General features: G+C 38.2%; 1 protein-coding gene and 1 long non-coding RNA gene across 2 annotated transcripts in view; one reads left to right on the forward strand and one right to left on the reverse strand.

Moving 5' to 3' along the window:
• LOC128663253 (uncharacterized) overlaps positions 1–17,418 on the forward strand; it is an 87,527-nt gene extending 70,109 nt beyond the window's left edge. The window contains exon 3 of the long non-coding RNA XR_008402841.1: positions 17,289–17,418. This is a non-coding gene — a long non-coding RNA (uncharacterized LOC128663253). The remainder of the gene's footprint in view (positions 1–17,288) is intronic.
• Positions 1–18,936, reverse strand: part of MYO5C (myosin VC) — a 315,165-nt gene that overhangs the window by 225,513 nt on the left and 70,716 nt on the right. The window contains exons 12-14 of the mRNA XM_053717482.1: positions 18,381–18,521; positions 14,504–14,629; positions 6,812–6,895 (exon numbers count right to left, since the gene is read on the reverse strand). Of these exons, the coding sequence (XP_053573457.1) occupies positions 6,812–6,895; positions 14,504–14,629; positions 18,381–18,521 (351 nt within the window). The remainder of the gene's footprint in view (positions 1–6,811; positions 6,896–14,503; positions 14,630–18,380; positions 18,522–18,936) is intronic.

An 18,936-nucleotide genomic window follows, 5' to 3' on the forward strand; every position in this document is an offset into this window, starting at 1 on the left:
TCCATATACATTTTGGGATTAAACACTTCAGCAACAAAATATATAATTACAGACAAATCTTAGTTATTACTTTACGTATAACCTTACAGTTTCCGAACAAAAAGCACAAATGATGATTTGATTGTGTCTGTCTGTCTGTCTTTTTGCACATGGCTGGCACCTGGTGTTTCTCGAATGATGTTCACTTGCCTTGTTCTGCCTTGTGGATTGTTGATAGGCACAGAATTCCATTTTTCATTCTTATCTTTAGGACAGTAAATAGTTCTATTCGCAGATGAAGATTGCAAATCGGTTTGGGTGGTAGGTGCTGTGATGTCATCTATTTCGTTTTCGTCATCCGATGGCTCGTAATCTGATTCATGTAGATCTTCAGACCTCTGGTTAATTATAAAAATGTCCCCCAATTGCCCCCCAAATAAATTGTACTGTTCCTTTCATAAAATAAAAAATAGTAGCATCTTTATTTTTTTTATAAAAAAAAACTGCACAAAGCAGTTATAAGGGGCTAAAGTGAGGGAATGTGGGGTATTAGAAAGAAAAAAAAAAACGGCACTGAAAAATGCCTTTCCTTTGTGGTCTATGAGTACTGCATTTATATACTGTTACTATACACTCACCAGCCACTTTATTAGTTACACCTTGCTAGTACCAGGTTGGACCCCTTTTAGCCTTCAGAACTGCCTTAAAGGGACATTAAACCCCAAAAAATTATTTTATTTTTCAGATAGAGAATACAATTTTAAACAACATTCCAATTTACTTCTATTATTTAATTTGCTTAATTCTTCAGATATTCTTTGTTTAAGAAATAGCAATGCACATGGGTAAGCCAATCACACGTGGCATCTATGTGCAGCCACCAATCAGCAGCTACTGAGCCTATCTAGATATGCTTTTCAACAAAATATATCAAGAGAATAAAGCAAATTAGATAATAGAAGTAAATTGGAAAGTTGTTTAAAATCGTAAGCTCTTTCTTTTTGCTACTGGGGCCGCTGTTTAATATTCTGGGAGGTTGGTTCCTGTTGTTCAGCGGAATAGACCTATTGGCAGATACGGATTGCTCTAAGGGGCGTGACTGCGACTATAGATTACGATGACATGGGACGCCGAGGATAGGCAAGAGGAGTAGAGGAGGTCTGCGCTTGAAAGAGGGGAGTATATACGGATAGTAATGAGAATGGCTCAGATGTTGAAGCCTCAGATGACAAGGTAGTTTCTCTTACTCATACATACATTCTCCCGAAGAACGAGCACATATACTGACTTACCCATACCCATGGTCCTCAGCCAGCATAACCCTCCTGAGTTTAGGACTAAATGGAGGTAGCATCTGACAGATGTTTAAGTGTTCTTTGCATGCCATTAATATTTGGTCTCACAGTCCTTTGCATTGGTCACAGTCCTTTGCATATATATATATATGAAATTTCATTTAAATTGTTTCTTACTAGATAATTGATTTATAACAATACTTTTAAGTGTATCCCAAGTGGCCTGGAAATCCTCACTGGAAGAGCTGCTTGGGTATGATATGCAATAATTTCACCCACCAGCAGAGGCGAACTTGTGATTACTATAAAGGAGGACGCATTGACGTAACCAGAATACCGCCCTGACGAAGCCCGGTCTGAAGTAAAGACGAGCTGGTGAAATGCGCGTAAGTGAAGACGAGTGGGTGAAACGCGCGTAGGCATTGGCTGTCCTGGCCGGTCACATGATACATGCAAGTGCTGCTGTCAACTGAATTCTCTTGTAAAGACGCCGCGCTGTCTCCATGTATAGCGTTGGCCTATACTGAAACTACCTGGTGTTGAAGGAATTGAGGATTACGCACAAACAGGTCGTATAAGAACTGTTGTCCAAAACGGTGATACCTATTCTGCCAGCTTTTGTGTTGGATAAAGAGTATGCGGACATAAGACCTCCTTGCTAAACATTAACTGTCAATCTCGGTTGAAGTTGCCGATGGTACTTTGCATAAATGACGGCAGTTGCATTACCTTTATCTGACGTGCTATACATGCTGATTACCTCTGATATTTGGGAGCTTTTACAGTGAATGTATGGGACTTGCAAGGTTCTGGACCGCACTAACCTATCTGACTGCTTGATGAACTTGCTCTAACAACAGCAGCTGCTTTAACCCTTAACCTGCATGAACTCCTACACGCTTGCTTTACAGTCTAAGGCAGGACCTAAGCAGTGCCATACATATTTCTCTAATCAAGAATGGCTATTAACGTGTTATATTCTATGTCTGCATAATACGCTGTACATATCCATTTGATCCACTTTACAGTCTGCTTAGATCCCCTTTGAAAACCTGCCCAGTGTTACTCCCCCTTACAGGGGTGCTGTGTGCAGCCGGGTGTAGTTAGACTGTAGTGGACTTATGAGGTATAAGCTTGAAACGCTGTATATTTAACAAAGCTTGCACATTTATATATCCTCTATCCAGGCTTGTAACGAGATACCTTTATTTAACATTTCGGCCTTGTTGAAACCCTGACATGTTTCTATTACAGATTTAGCTCCTATCAATACGCTTACGAGCGGAGCTCATGACAGGGCCAATCTGGGTCTAGACCTTGAATATGGTCTATTCAACATTATATTGTTGACGCTTTACTTATGACTTTTGCATGTACCCCTGACCGGTCAGGTTCATTTTTTATTTATTTATTATTTCAAGTTCTGTTTTATTAATTTTCATTAGGTTTATGTATTTTATTTGAAATCATTGATATAAAAACTTATTAATTAACAAACAGAAGTCTGTGTGTGCCTTCTTTGGAGTGGAGGGGGGAGCGTCATTACTCATCCAAATCTTGCCACCTTACTTAATTATGTGAGACGAGCTGCTTTCTAATAAAAGAGTGCTGATTTTCCCTGTCTTTTATTCAGGATTACATTCCTGAGGCTGCTTCTCTGGCTTACTCATGCTACATTTTTTCAAGGGTCTGCACCACTAAATCTTTAACTTAATTGAGGCTATTTTGCCTATACTTTAATAGTGATTTATACTATTATCCAGCTCTAAATATTACAATATATGCAATTGCGTCCCCTTCACATCATTCTGTATATATATATATATATTTATATATATATATATATATATATATATAATACTATATATATACAGTGAGTGCAGAATTATTAGGCAAATTAGTATTTTGACCACATCATCCTCTTTATGCATGTTGTCTTACTCCAAGCTGTATAGGCTCGAAAGCCTACTACCAATTAAGCATATTAGGTGATGTGCATCTCTGTAACGAGAAGGGGTGTGGTCTAATGACATCAACACCCTATATCAGGTGTGCATAATTATTAGGCAACTTCTTTTCCTTTGGCAAAAGAAGGACTTGACAGGCTCAGAAAAGTCAAAAATAGTGAGATATCTTGCAGAGGGATGCAGCACTCTTAAACTTGCAAAGCTTCTGAAGCGTGATCATCGAACAATCAAGCGTTTCATTCAAAATAGTCAACAGGGTCGCAAGAAGCGTGTGGAAAAACCAAGGCGCAAAATAACTGCCCATGAACTGAGAAAAGTCAAGCGTGCAGCTGCCAAGATGCCACTTGCCACCAGTTTGGCCATATTTCAGAGCTGCAACATCACTGGAGTGCCCAAAAGCACAAGGTGTGCAATACTCAGAGACATGGCCAAGGTAAGAAAGGCTGAAAGACGACCACCACTGAACAAGACACACAAGCTGAAACGTCAAGACTGGGCCAAGAAATATCTCAAGACTGATTTTTCTAAGGTTTTATGGACTGATGAAATGAGAGTGAGTCTTGATGGGCCAGATGGATGGGCCCGTGGCTGGATTGGTAAAGGGCAGAGAGCTCCAGTCCGACTAAGACGCCAGCAAGGTGGAGGTGGAGTACTGGTTTGGGCTGATATCATCAAAGATGAGCTTGTGGGGACTTTTCGGGTTGAGGATGGAGTCAAGCTCAACTCCCAGTCCTACTGCCAGTTTCTGGAAGACACCTTCTTCATGCAGTGGTACAGGAAGAAGTCTGCATCCTTCAAGAAAAACATGATTTTCATGCAGGACAATGCTCCATCACACGCGTTCAAGTACTCCACAGCGTGGCTGGCAAGAAAGGGTATAAAAGAAGAAAATCTAATGATATGGCCTCCTTGTTCACCTGATCTGAACCCCATTGAGAACCTGTGGTCCATCATCAAATGTGAGATTTACAAGGAGGGGAAACAGTACACCTCTCTGAACAGTGTCTGGGAGGCTGTGGTTGCTGCTGCACGCAATGTTGATGGTGAACAGATCAAAACACTGACAGAATCCATGGATGGCAGGCTTTTGAGTGTCCTTGCAAAGAAAGGTGGCTATATTGGTCACTGATTTGTTTTTGTTTTGTTTTTGAATGTCAGAAATGTATATTTGTGAATGTTGAGATGTTATATTGGTTTCACTGGTAAAAATAAATAATTGAAATGGGTATATATTTGTTTTTTGTTAAGTTGCCTAATAATTATGCACAGTAATAGTCACCTGCACACACAGATATCCCCCTAAAATAGCTATAACTAAAAACAAACTAAAAACTACTTCCAAAACTATTCAGCTTTGATATTAATGAGTTTTTTGGGTTCATTGAGAACATGGTTGTTGTTCAATAATAAAATTAATCCTCAAAAATACAACTTGCCTAATAATTCTGCACTCCCTGTATAATACAGTGTACAGCGTGTGACAGAGGTTGCTACATTGGAGAAACTGGCCTAAAGCTGCATCTCAGAATGAATCTACACAGACACTCAATCAAAAACCACAAGGAAAATGAATATTGTACCCCTGTTGGTCATCACTTCACCCAGACTGGTCACTCCATCCTTAACCTCAGGATTAAAATTCTTAAAGGGAATTTCAAAGACTTTCATGAACGAAAGACGTTTGAGATGAAAATGATCACACATTTCAATACCAGAAATGAAGGACTTAATGTAGACTCTGTCTTTCTCACACACTACCATAACTTTCTATAATCTCTCATCTTATTGTCCTATATTGGTTTCTTTTTCCTTTTGTTTTTTCCTCTCATCTTGCCTATTTACTCTCCTCTGTTTATTTATTCTTTCTGGCTATTCTCAGCTATTTTCTCCTTCAGACACATTCTCTGCTTTTTATGACACCCCTCTCACCCCCTCCCTCCCTTCCATTTGTTGTATGTGATGTGTATCTATATCAGATTGATCAGTATTGCTTTGGAACTGAGTAAGAGAGGAAAATTCTGGAAAGCTTGTCTTTGAAATACTATGTTAGTCCAATAAAAAGGTATCACTGCATACTGCAATACTTTGTTTTTTGAGCAATATATATATATATATATATATATATATATATATATATATATATATAGACATTATACCATAATTTATACATATGTGTCTGAACGGACTCAATTTGCACAGAGTTACAGTTTTTTAGACTTGGAGATGGCTCAAGCTGACAGTGGATCCTGGTCACGGTGCCTGGAAAATTTTGCAGGGAGAGGAGAAGCAATGTGGAGGTGCAAATTAAATTTTTTTGTAAAATGGCACCAAATTTTAAGGGTGCAGCTTATATTTGGGTGCAGCCTATACTTGGGACAATACGTTATATTTATGTGTTAATATATGTATATACACATATAAACACATAAACATATATATTCATATACATACAGTATATATTTTTAATTTGCTACTGAACGCTGCGCGACTCATCCCCAGCACTGCGCTAGGTTCTCTGCCGTGTCTGACAGCATGAGAATGAGGCTCCCATTGGAGCCTATGAAAGGGCGGTCTTGTGAGTGCAATGCTTCCAGGTAATGTGAGGTTGTGTTTGCATTGCGCTTAACTTGTAATACTAGCACACATTTGCATGCACTGGTATTACTGAGTGGAGCGCAAATATCATGCTTGTGAAAGAGCAATTTTGCGCTCCACTTGTAATCTAGGCCTATATCATTTACAAACACAAATTTTACTCAGGATATGGATGGCTTTGTAACTTTGGTACTTAAACATGAGGAGTCTAATTATGAAAAATGTGCATGTAGACAGAAGAATGTAGATGAATATAAGCATCAATCAGTATTATGAAGGGGCTAATCCTTATACTGTTCAGTAGGTCATCATGTGGGGGGGGGTTATCTCGTCAACAGTGGTATTTACAAACTAATCCCCGCTAAGAGCATAAAGATTATTTAGCTTATCTTGTCCATGAGAGCTCACAAATCTCAGGAACAAACCTACACAGGCAGATTCAGCTCTCTTCAGCATCTGTACACTCTTGCTTGGTAAGAAGGCAGGAGCTAGGACTCCTAAGTCAAACAACTCTACTTTTATGATATCACTATGTCCCCCAGCTGTTCTCAAGGTTTACTAGCACAAAGTAAGGGTTGAGAGCTGTGCACTCTGCTACCTCCATCACTAACGTGCATCAAAGCTTTCCCTTCGCAAAGAGACCAAGGCATTCTTTCTTCTCAAGGCAACCACTTGCGGTTATTTCCCAGGTCTGAGATTTCCATTCCCTTATACAGTCTGCAATGTAAGGTGCACAATATATATATATCCCAATCCAGTAAACTTTCCTCTTCTTTCTAGACTAAAACATTAGGTTGGATGATGGGAATAGAGCTTGATTACATGGCAGAATGCAATCTCTTGATCACAGCCTCCAGTTTAGCCGCCACATTCGGCCATAGCCCAGACACGCCCCCGACAAATACTATCTTAATGAGCTATTCATAGCGCAGTTTTCTATTTTAAGACATATTACGGCAGGATATACATACAAACCTTACTGGTTTTTAGCAGGTCAATCAATACGTCATACACTGTATCTCTGTTTTTCTCCAAAAATCCATCACATTTGTATTCTACCTGTGCAAAGTTTATGAGAGAAAAAAAAACATTTTGCTTTGACTTATTTAGTATTATGCACATCTTTAAAAAAAAATTATATTAGAAACCCTTTCTTGTGATAAAATATACTAATCATTTTTTTTATCTAAAAAGAATTGAGACTTTATATAAAGAACAAATAGAATGCTCTTAAATGCAGTTCCTCAATACAAACAGCAGTAAAAGTGCTAAAAATCTCAAATAAGTTTCACTTACTTCCTATGCACCCTTGCTAATATGTGTCACTATTGAGTACATTTAGATGTTAAGGGTGCACTTGATATTAGACATCAGAGACATTTGCAGATACTACATTTTCTATAAGCATACTGAGCAACTTCTGTTGTTCTTCATGCCTGACCTAGTGATATTTATACAGACTAATATAAAGACCAATACAGTCTATTTACTCCAATCCGAGTGCTTAAAACTTAAGAAAAAAGTCCACTAATACAAAAAATGGCGCTCCAAGGTAAAATTCACATACAGTATGTCTCCAATTGATTATAGATTATGTATGGCCCCTCCCTCTAGGGTACATTTGATTGGCCTGGTTTTTATGGGTTGGGGTTAAATGTGTGTTTTTCACGTTTTGGGGATAACCCCATGAACTGGTACCCACCTATAATCACTTGAATTTTCTTTCCTAACAATGGCCTGGATTGCAATTCTCAAGTAAACTTGCTAATAAATATTGCTTTTTTTTTTCTTTTTGTTTTTTAAGCAATTTCTAAATTATTAAATCACTATATGAAACTGCTAAATAAATTTAAAAGAAAAAACATATTACAATATTTTTTTTAATAAAAAAGAAACAAAAAAGCAAAAGAAACAGGTGCATTGTAGATTTTTAAACTTGTTTTTGCTAGAATTTTCATGGAAGCAAAATATTTCTGTCCAAAGTAAAAGTTAAACATGGCAAATTAATTAATTCAATATTTATGATGACCTACAAATATGTAGAAATGCAGGTTTTTTCACTTAAGCCATAATATTAATTAATCATTAATTAATCATGGATGCAATGTAGAATTTCATATAATTTTGATTACATTTATCTAACATTTTAAACCTCTAAACATTGCAATCAGAAATACACTTTTAGATGATATTTAATTTGTGTACAAATGTCATAGTTAAAAAGTATGATTTGAACTTCATGTTTAACTTTTTATCAAACCAAAAACAAATGTAGTTCATTAACTTTTAAGATTAGAAAAGCTATAAGTTGTTAAATTTCAAAATGAAAAATAATTGTAAAGCCGCAGAAAAAACATAATTTATGCTTACCTGATAAATTCCTTTCTTCTGTAGTGTGATCAGTCCACGGGTCATCATTACTTCTGGGATATTACTCCTCCCCAACAGGAAGTGCAAGAGGATTCACCCAGCAGAGCTGCATATAGCTCCTCCCCTCTACGTCACTCCCAGTCATTCGACCAAGGACCAACGAGAAAGGAGAAGCCAAGGGTGTAGTGGTGACTGGAGTATAACTTAAAAAATATTTACCTGCCTTAAAAACAGGGCGGGCCGTGGACTGATCACACTACAGAAGAAAGGAATTTATCAGGTAAGCATAAATTATGTTTTCTTCTGTTAAGTGTGATCAGTCCACGGGTCATCATTACTTCTGGGATACCAATACCAAAGCAAAAGTACACGGATGACGGGAGGGATAGGCAGGCTCTTTATACAGAAGGAACCACTGCCTGAAGAACCTTTCTCCCAAAAATAGCCTCCGAGGAAGCAAAAGTGTCAAATTTGTAAAATTTGGAAAAAGTATGAAGCGAAGACCAAGTTGCAGCCTTGCAAATCTGTTCAACAGAGGCCTCATTCTTGAAGGCCCAAGTGGAAGCCACAGCTCTAGTAGAATGAGCTGTAATTCTTTCAGGAGGCTGCTGTCCAGCAGTCTCATAAGCTAAACGAATTATGCTACGAAGCCAAAAAGAAAGAGAGGTAGCAGAAGCCTTTTGACCTCTCCTCTGACCAGAGTAAACGACAAACAGAGAAGACGTTTGTCGAAATTCCTTAGTTGCCTGTAAGTAAAATTTTAGAGCACGGACTACGTCCAGGTTGTGCAGTAGACGTTCCTTCTTCGAAGAAGGATTTGGGCACAAAGAAGGAACAACAATCTCTTGATTGATATTCCTGTTAGTGACTACCTTAGGTAAGAACCCAGGTTTAGTACGCAGAACTACCTTATCCGAATGAAAAATCAAATAAGGAGAATCACAATGTAAGGCTGATAATTCAGAGACTCTTCGAGCCGAGGAAATAGCCATTAAAAATAGAACTTTCCAAGATAACAACTTTATATCAATGGAATGAAGGGGTTCAAACGGAACGCCCTGTAAAACATTAAGAACAAGGTTTAAACTCCATGGTGGAGCAACAGTTTTAAACACAGGCTTAATCCTGGCCAAAGCCTGACAAAAAGCCTGGACGTCAGGAACTTCTGACAGACGTTTGTGTAACAGAATGGACAGAGCTGAGATCTGTCCCTTTAAAGAACTAGCAGATAAACCCTTTTCTAAACCTTCTTGTAGAAAAGACAATATCCTAGGAATCCTAACCTTACTCCAAGAGTAACCTTTGGATTCACACCAATATAGGTATTTACGCCATATCTTATGGTAAATCCTTCTGGTAACAGGCTTCCTAGCCTGTATTAAGGTATCAATAACTGACTCAGAAAACCCACGTCTTGATAAAATCAAGCGTTCAATTTCCAAGCAGTCAGCTTCAGAGAAGTTAGATTTTGATGTTTGAAAGGACCCTGTATCAGAAGGTCCTGTTTCAGAGGTAGAGACCAAGGTGGACAGGATGACATGTCCACTAGGTCTGCATACCAAGTCCTGCGTGGCCATGCAGGTGCTATTAGAATCACTGATGCTCTCTCCTGTTTGATTCTGGCAATCAATCGAGGAAGCATCGGGAAGGGTGGAAACACGTAAGCCATCCTGAAATCCCAAGGTGCTGTCAGGGCATCTATCAAGGACTGCTCCTGGATCCCTGGATCTGGACCCGTAACGAGGAAGCTTGGCGTTCTGACGAGACGCCATGAGATCTATCTCTGGTTTGCCCCAACGTCGAAGTATTTGGGCAAAGACCTCCGGATGAAGTTCCCACTCCCCCGGATGAAAAGTCTGACGACTTAAGAAATCCGCCTCCCAGTTCTCCACTCCCGGGATGTGGATTGCTGACAGGTGGCAAGAGTGAGACTCTGCCCAGCGAATTATCTTTGATACTTCCATCATTGCTAGGGAGCTTCCTGTCCCTCCCTGATGGTTGATGTAAGCTACAGTCGTGATGTTGTCCGACTGAAACCTGATGAACCCCCGAGTTGTCAACTGGGGCCAAGCCAGGAGTGCATTGAGAACTGCTCTCAATTCCAGAATGTTTATTGGCAGGAGACTCTCCTCCTGACTCCATTGTCCCTGAGCCTTCAGAGAATTCCAGACGGCACCCCAACCTAGAAGGCTGGCGTCTGTTGTTACAATTGTCCAGTCTGGTCTGCTGAATGGCATCCCCCTGGACAGATGTGGCCGAGAAAGCCACCATAGAAGAGAATTTCTGGTCTCTTGATCCAGATTCAGAGAAGGGGACAAGTCTGAGTAATCCCCATTCCACTGACTTAGCATGCACAGTTGCAGTGGTCTGAGGTGTAAGCGTGCAAAGGGTACTATGTCCATTGCCGCTACCATTAAGCCGATTACCTCCATGCATTGAGCCACTGACGGGTGTTGAATGGAATGAAGGGTGCGGCAAGCACTTTGAAGTCTTGTTAGCCTGTCCTCTGTCAGGTAAATCTTCATTTCTACAGAATCTATAAGAGTCCCCAGGAAGGGAACTCTTGTGAGTGGAACGAGTGAACTTTTCTTTTCGTTCACCTTCCATCCATGTGACCTTAGAAATGCCAGTACTAACTTTGTATGAAACTTGGCAGTTTGAAAGCTTGAAGCTTGTATCAGAATGTCATCTAGGTATGGAGCTACCGAGATTCCCCGCGGTCTTAGTACCGCCAGAAGAGCACCCAGAACCTTTGTGAAGATTCTTGGAGCTGTAGCCAATCCGAATGGAAGAGCCACAAACTGGTAATGCCTGTCTAGGAAGGCAAACCTTAGGTACCGGTAATGATCTTTGTGAATCGGTATGTGAAGGTAAGCATCTTTTAAATCTACAGTGGTCATGTACTGACCCTCTTGGATCATAGGTAAAATTGTCCGAATAGTCTCCATCTTGAACGATGGAACTCTTAGGAATTTGTTTAGGATCTTTAAGTCCAGGATTGGTCTGAAAGTTCCCTCTTTTTTGGGAACCACAAACAGATTTGAGTAAAACCCTTGTCCCTGTTCCGACCGTGGAACTGGATGGATTACTCCCATTAACAAGAGCTCTTGTACGCAGCGTAGAAACGCCTCTTTCTTTGTCTGGATTGTTGACAACCTTGACAGATGAAATCTCTCTCTTGGAGGAGAGTATTTGAAGTCCAGAAGGTATCCCTGAGATATTATCTCTAGCGCCCAGGGATCCTGGACATCTCTTGCCCAAGCCTGGGCGAAGAGAGAAAGTCTGCCCCCCACTAGATCCGATCCCGGATCGGGGGCCCTCAATTCATGCTGTTTTAGGGGCAGCAGCAGGTTTCCTGGCCTGCTTGCCCTTGTTCCACGACTGGTTAGGTCTCCAGTTTTGTCTGTAGCGAGCAACAGATCCTTCTTGCTTTGGGGCAGAGGAAGTTGATGCTGCTCCTGCTTTGAAATTCCGAAAGGAACGAAAATTAGACTGTTTGGCCTTAGGTTTGGCCCTGTCTTGAGGCAGGGCGTGGCCTTTACCTCCTGTAATGTCAGCGATAATTTCTTTCAAACCAGGCCCAAATAAGGACTGCCTTTAAAAGCTATATTAAGCAATTTAGACTTAGAAGTAACATCAGCTGACCAGGATTTTAGCCACAGCGCCCTGCGTGCCTGAATGGCGAATCCTGAATTCTTAGCCGTAAGTTTAGTTAAATGTACTACGGCCTCCGAAATGAATGAATTAGCTAGTTTAAGGACTCTAAGCCTGTCCGTAATGTCGTCCAGAGTAGCTGAACTAATGTTCTCTTCCAGAGACTCAATCCAGAATGCCGCTGCAGCCGTGACCGGCGCAATGCATGCAAGGGGTTGCAATATAAAACCTTGTTGAACAAACATTTTCTTAAGGTAACCCTCTAATTTTTTATCCATTGGATCTGAAAAAGCACAGCTATCCTCCACCGGGATAGTGGTACGCTTAGCTAAAGTAGAAACTGCTCCCTCCACCTTAGGGACCGTTTGCCACAAGTCCCGTGTGGTGGCGTCTATTGGAAAAATTTTTCTAAATATCGGAGGGGGTGAGAACGGCACACCGGGTCTATCCCACTCCTTAGTAACAATTTCAGTAAGTCTCTTAGGTATAGGAAAAACATCAGTACTCGCCGGTACCGCAAAATATTTATCCAACCTACACATTTTCTCTGGTATTGCAACTGTGTTACAATCATTCAGAGCCGCTAACACCTCCCCTAGTAATACACGGAGGTTTTCCAGCTTAAATTTAAAATTTGAAATATCTGAATCCAGTCTGTTTGGATCAGAACCGTCACCCACAGAATGAAGTTCTCCGTCCTCATGTTCTGCCACCTGTGACGCAGTGTCTGACATGGCCCTAATATTATCAGCGCACTCTGTTCTAACCCCAGAGTGATCACGCTTGCCTCTTAGTTCTGGTAATTTAGCCAAAACTTCAGTCATAACAGTGGCCATATCTTGTAAAGTTATCTGTAATGGCCGCCCAGCTGTACTGGGCGCCACCATATCGCGCACCTCCCGAGCGGGAGATGCAGGTACTGACACGTGAGGCGAGTTAGTCGGCATAACTCTCCCCTCGTTGTTTGGTGAAATTTGTTCAATTTGTACAGATTGACTTTTATTTAAAGTAGCATCAATACAGTTAGTACATAAATTTCTATTGGGCTCCACTTTGGCATTGCAACAAATGACACAGGTATCTTCCTCTGAATCAGACATGTTTAACACACTAGCAAATAAACTTGCAACTTGGAATACAATTCTATTAGAATATTATTAAAAACGTACTGTGCCTTTAAGAATCACAGAAGATTTATGACAGTTGAAAATTAATAAATTGAAACAGTTATAGCCTCAATCCTTGTAAACAACACAACTTTAGCAAAGGTTTGATCCCATTAGCAAAAGACAACTAATTCTGAAAGCAGAAAAAAATTACAGAATAAACGTTTTTTATCTCAGTCAACTATAATCTCACAGCTCTGCTGAGAGAAATTACCTCCCTCAAAACAAGTTTTGAAGACCCCTGAGCTCTGTAGAGATGAACCGGATCATGCAGGAAATACAATGAGCTGCTGACTGAAATTTCTGATGCGTAGCAAAAGCGCCAAAAAACGGCCCCTCCCCCTCACACACAGCAGTGAGAGAGAACAGAAACTGTCAGAAAAAAGATCAAGCAACTGCCAAGTGGAAAAATAGTGCCCAAACATTTATTCACTCAGTACCTCAGCAAATGAAAACGATTTTACATTCCAGCAAAAACGTTAAACATAATTTCTTAGTTATTAAAAAGTTTTATGTATTTCTTACAGTGTAATTCCAGTGAAGTACCATTCCCCAGAATACTGAAGTGTAAAGTATACATACATGACATTATATCGGTATGGCAGGATTTTCTCATCAATTCCATTGTCAGAAAATAAAAGCTGCTACATACCTCTTTGCAGATTCATCTGCCCGCTGTCCCCTGATCTGAAGTTTACCTCTCCTCAGATGGCCGAGAAACAGCAATATGATCTTAACTACTCCGGCTAAAATCATAGTAAAACTCTGGTAGATTCTTCTTCAAACTCTGCCAGAGAGGTAATAACACACTCCGGTGCTATTTTAAAATAACAAACTTTTGATTGAAGATATAAAACTAAGTATAATCACCATAGTCCTCTCACACATCCTATCTAGTCGTTGGGTGCAAGAGAATGACTGGGAGTGACGTAGAGGGGAGGAGCTATATGCAGCTCTGCTGGGTGAATCCTCTTGCACTTCCTGTTGGGGAGGAGTAATATCCCAGAAGTAATGATGACCCGTGGACTGATCACACTTAACAGAAGAAATATATTTTAAATGACTGGAAGTGTTGAATGGTCTGCACGCCAAGTATAGGAGGAGTTAGCTGCAGTGTATTTGATAATTGTTAGATAAATGGATTGAAGTGGGTTTGAATTTGTAAACCCCATGACAAACCCCTTTGGTTGGAACTCACACTGACTGGAATAGAGGTGAAATTGTGCCGCATCACTATAAACATGATACATGGTAGTAACTTTCTGTTTGGCAATAAAATATGAGATTTTGTCAAGAAGCATGTTCCCCAATCTTAACAAGTATAACATTCTTAGGGAATATCAGACTAAATCTTATACCTTATAGGTAAGAGCTAAACACCATTTTTGATGATCATCACTTTCCAAGTACTTAACATATAATACTTTTTTATTGAAAAGCAATTTTAACATGTTAATGTGTTTATCATACAACTCACCTTATCTGCAAAGTGCTGGATAATGAAGGATCTGTTAGACATTCTGGGTTTTTCAAATAAAGGGTTCTTATTGACATAGTTATTGTATAATTTTTGTAACCAGTTTTCATCGGTGCCCTGCGGTAACTGTGAAAATAATTACAATATATAAACATAAAAAATGTACCTGATTAGAAATTAAATTACACTAAGAACAGATCAGAGAAAAACAATATCACTATTGAAAATTTATGGATTTAAAGAAAATGTTACTTATAGAATATTTGAATGACAGCTGTTTACAGTTTTCAAGTTAAATCCTTTGACATTCTGGACATATATGACAATCATAACAGGCTTCTTTATGCTTTTTAAAAATTTTTTTTTTTTTTAATAAATATGTTCTTTTATGTTTTCATCTACTTAACTGTAAAGGGCTCCAATGCATATGAATGCATATACAGTATATATGTGTTTATATGTGTACAGTATATATGTCTTTAAATAAAAAATACACATATAAATACATATTTACACACACACACACATATATATATATATATATATATATATATATACACATATTTAGACATGTATATGTATGTATCTCTATGTTAAAGCCCTTTGCCTGCCTTTTTGCCTAACACCTGAGACCTCATATCTTTGAGTCCTTATAACTTTTTTCTGCAATATATTTTTCTAATAATTTATTATTATTTTATTATGAGTGTAACTGTACTTTGTAATGTATTTTTTATGTGTTTCGTGACACTTTTTTGTTTTGTGAAACAGTTAACAAGAGCTATTAGGTTGCGCTAACCCGCAGTGCGTTGACTTTAATTGCGCTCAAGCGATTGTGTTTACTTTTAACTTGTAATATGAGCGAAAAACCAGATGAGTGCAAACTGCCGCAATAAATCCCTTATCATAAGCGCGTAATTGTTAACGCTCTACTCATATTCTAGCCTTTAATATTTTACAATCTAACTTTTTTTTTAATCATGTCATTACCATCAGTGGAACTTACAAAAAAAAAAAGAAAAGGTTACTAAACACTCTCATTTGCAAAGCTATTTGCAACTTATAGGAGTCAGAAAAGTTTACATCATATCAGTGATGGATGACTATAGCAAGGGTCAGGTGTAAAGATATTTAACAAATACATTTTTATGTTACCCTGTATCTTGTAAGAACAGCGCACACTTACATGTGTGTGTGCGCTCAAGCATGCATCCATTGTCTCTGCAGTTATCATGATTTGCTGAAGTCTGTTTGACTCAAATGTGCTGACCACTTCCTTGCCTGTATAAATAATTTTCACTTCATTTACTGACTGTTCTTAATGTGCAGTTGAAGACTTTTTTTTATTGTTTATGTAGTTTGACATTCAACCACGATTATTAAAACCTTTCACTGCTTTACCTATACTGATTCTCTAGATTTGAACCCTGTCTAGACTGTCTGACATCTTGGATTTGATCCCTGTTTGGACTGAGATTACGCTTTTGCCTTAGTCTTGAATACTTTGTTACATCAGCTTTCTTAATTTCTGTTCTTTTCTGCCTTTACCTATTTTTAAAGTCAGTCAAAAACAGTCTTTAATTTATGTAGATAGTTGGCCTTTTGAACAACTTGGCATGCCCAAGTTTAACCAACCACACTGATTATTATCCACCACACAAGTCAGGTGGCAGGTCAGCATTTTAGAAAGAGGGGAGTTTCAACAGAGTGTCAAAGAATGGCTAAAGTGTGCTAACAGAGGATATGGTGAAAAGTTAAAAAAATATACTGGTTTAATAAAAAACAAAATTACACATAAGAATTAAAAAATACAATCTAGAACAAAGTATATTAGTAAGAGAACCGTTCAAATCAGTTGCCAGTGATCACTTGGTATGTGGAAAAAATCACCCAAGTAGGGTGTGTGCACAAAAAAGATGAGTGCTAGATTAGCACAAGACAACATTATATATATATATATATATATATGAGTACTGGAATATTTCCAAAAAGAAATGTCCAAAAAAATGGGGTATATGTGTTCCAGGGGAGTGTTCTTAAAGTTAATTAAGTGAAGTACAGGAGTATAAGAAATTATATTCAGGATTAAGATGAGAGTAATGTTTGTGTCCAGATATATAAAGGATATAATGGTAGGGATAAAAAGTTCCAGAGTGTAAAAAGTGTTGGGAGGGACGTCCAAAAAGGGTAGGCGCAGTATCCTTCGGGGACCTGTGAAAGATAAATGAACAAACAGGTGCAAAAAATCTGAGTGGTAAATGGAGCCTACATGGTAATAGGCTTACCTTGTTATAGTGCAGGAAACTTGGGCTGGTTCGTCAAAATAGATAGTCAACGCGTTTTGGCCTTGTATAATGCCTTTTTTCTGCCTTGTATAAGGTTTTTTCAGCATTGAAAAAGGTCTTATACAAGGCCGAAATGTATTGACGATCTATTCTGACATACCAGCCCAAGTTTCCTGTACTATAACAAGGTAATTCCAAAAAGATTTCCAGCCTCCAAATAATGAATAAAAAACCTTTATTTATACAGGGTCCATAAAATAGAAACAACAATGTTTCAAACCAGCAATTGGTTCTTAGTCATTATTTGGAGGCTGGAAATCTTTTTGGAATTTTCTATGATGTTGGGGTCTTGCTAACCCTTTATTCCGTGCCCCAGGACTTGGAGTGAGGTGCTGTCTTCCCCTGCAAATTGTTTGCTATAACAAGGTAAGCCTACTACCATATAGGCTCCATTTACCACTCAGATTTATTATACCTGTTTTTTCATTTATCCTTCACAGGTCCCCAAAGGATACTGCACCTACCCTTTTTGGAAGTCCCTCCCAACTTTTTTTACACTCTGATATTACTCTCATCTTAATCCTGGATTTAATTTCTTATACTCCCGGACATCACTGAATTAACTTTAAGAACACTCCCCTGAAACACATATTCCTCAATTTTTTTTGGACATTTTTTTTAAAAGAATATTCCAATACTCCTTTTTTTATTTTTATATATATATTGTCTTGGGCTAATCTAGCACTTTTTTGTGCACACACCCTACTGATTTTTTCCACATACCAAGTGATCACTGGCAACTGAATCAAATGGCTCTCTTACAAATATTATTTGTTTTAGATTGTATTTTTTAATTCATATATGTAATTTTGTTGTTTATTAAACTAGTATAATTTTTAAACTTTTCACCATATCCTCTGTTAGCACACTTTAGCCATTCTTTGGCGCTCCTGTGACACTCCCCTTGTACGTTTTTAAACGATTAGGTTAGGTAATCGTTTATATTTAAAGGAACACTCAGGTCAAATTAAATTTTCATGATTCAGATACAGCATGTAATTTTAAACAACTTTCCAATTTACTTCCATTAAAAAAAATGTGCACAGTCTTTTATATTTACACTTTTTGAGTCACCAGCTCCTACTGAGCATGTGCAAGAATTCACAGACTATACGTATATGCATTTGTGATTGGCTGATTGCTATCACATGGTACAGGGGGAGTGGAAATATACATAACTTTAAAATCTGTTGGAAAAAAATCTACTGATTTGAAATTCAGAGTAAATGCTATTGTATTGTCTTGTTATTTTGAATTTGTTGATTATGCAAATCTACTGTGTTTACTGGTCCTTTAAGTGAGCTTGTGAGTACACTCTCTTGCGCTGTACACTATTCTCTTTTCTACAGCATTATAGACAGACCTCCCTGTGTAGTAAATATCAAATGACTGTTTTGCATGCTTCCCCAAGTAGTAGTATAATTCCTTATCAATAAAATAGTCAAAGCTCCAATGAAAACGATGATTTAAGACATTATAAACATTACATTAAATATTTGTATTGCAGTATATATAATTTAAATAAACTGTACCAAACATTCTTCATCTAGAAGCTCTAAAATTCCCATTTTTGCTTCAATCAGGTCAATGACTGGTTGATTGTCATAAAAATCTATGAGAGTCCATGGAATATCTTCTTTCATATATTCTTCTTGTTCCAGCTTGAAAACATGCTAGAAATAAAATATGAATCTGAGTAAAAGTAATTGGCTTTAAAACCAAAATTGTCCCTCACAGTCATATGGAGTAATCAAATCTATTGATTCGAAATTAGCATTAGGGTTATAAAGGTTCATAATTTGATTTAATCAGCAAAAACATAGTCCTAACTAAGCTACAGATATTGATTTATCTATACATAACAGTAAAATACTGCATTGTTTCAAACATGAATTAACACTGTAGAATATAAAAAGAAAGATAGACAGATAGATCGACAGACCGGTCGGGGGAAAAGATCTTACTCGTCTGCTGCAATTAGAAATTTCCAGCCACATATACTATATCTGCACATGTCTGTTTTTATTTACAAGTGCCTAAATTAAAGAAACCATATAATGGCCTGGATGAAATAAGCATAAAAAGATT

This window comes from Bombina bombina, chromosome 6 (genome assembly GCF_027579735.1).
Source record: "Bombina bombina isolate aBomBom1 chromosome 6, aBomBom1.pri, whole genome shotgun sequence".
NCBI lineage: Eukaryota > Metazoa > Chordata > Amphibia > Anura > Bombinatoridae > Bombina > Bombina bombina.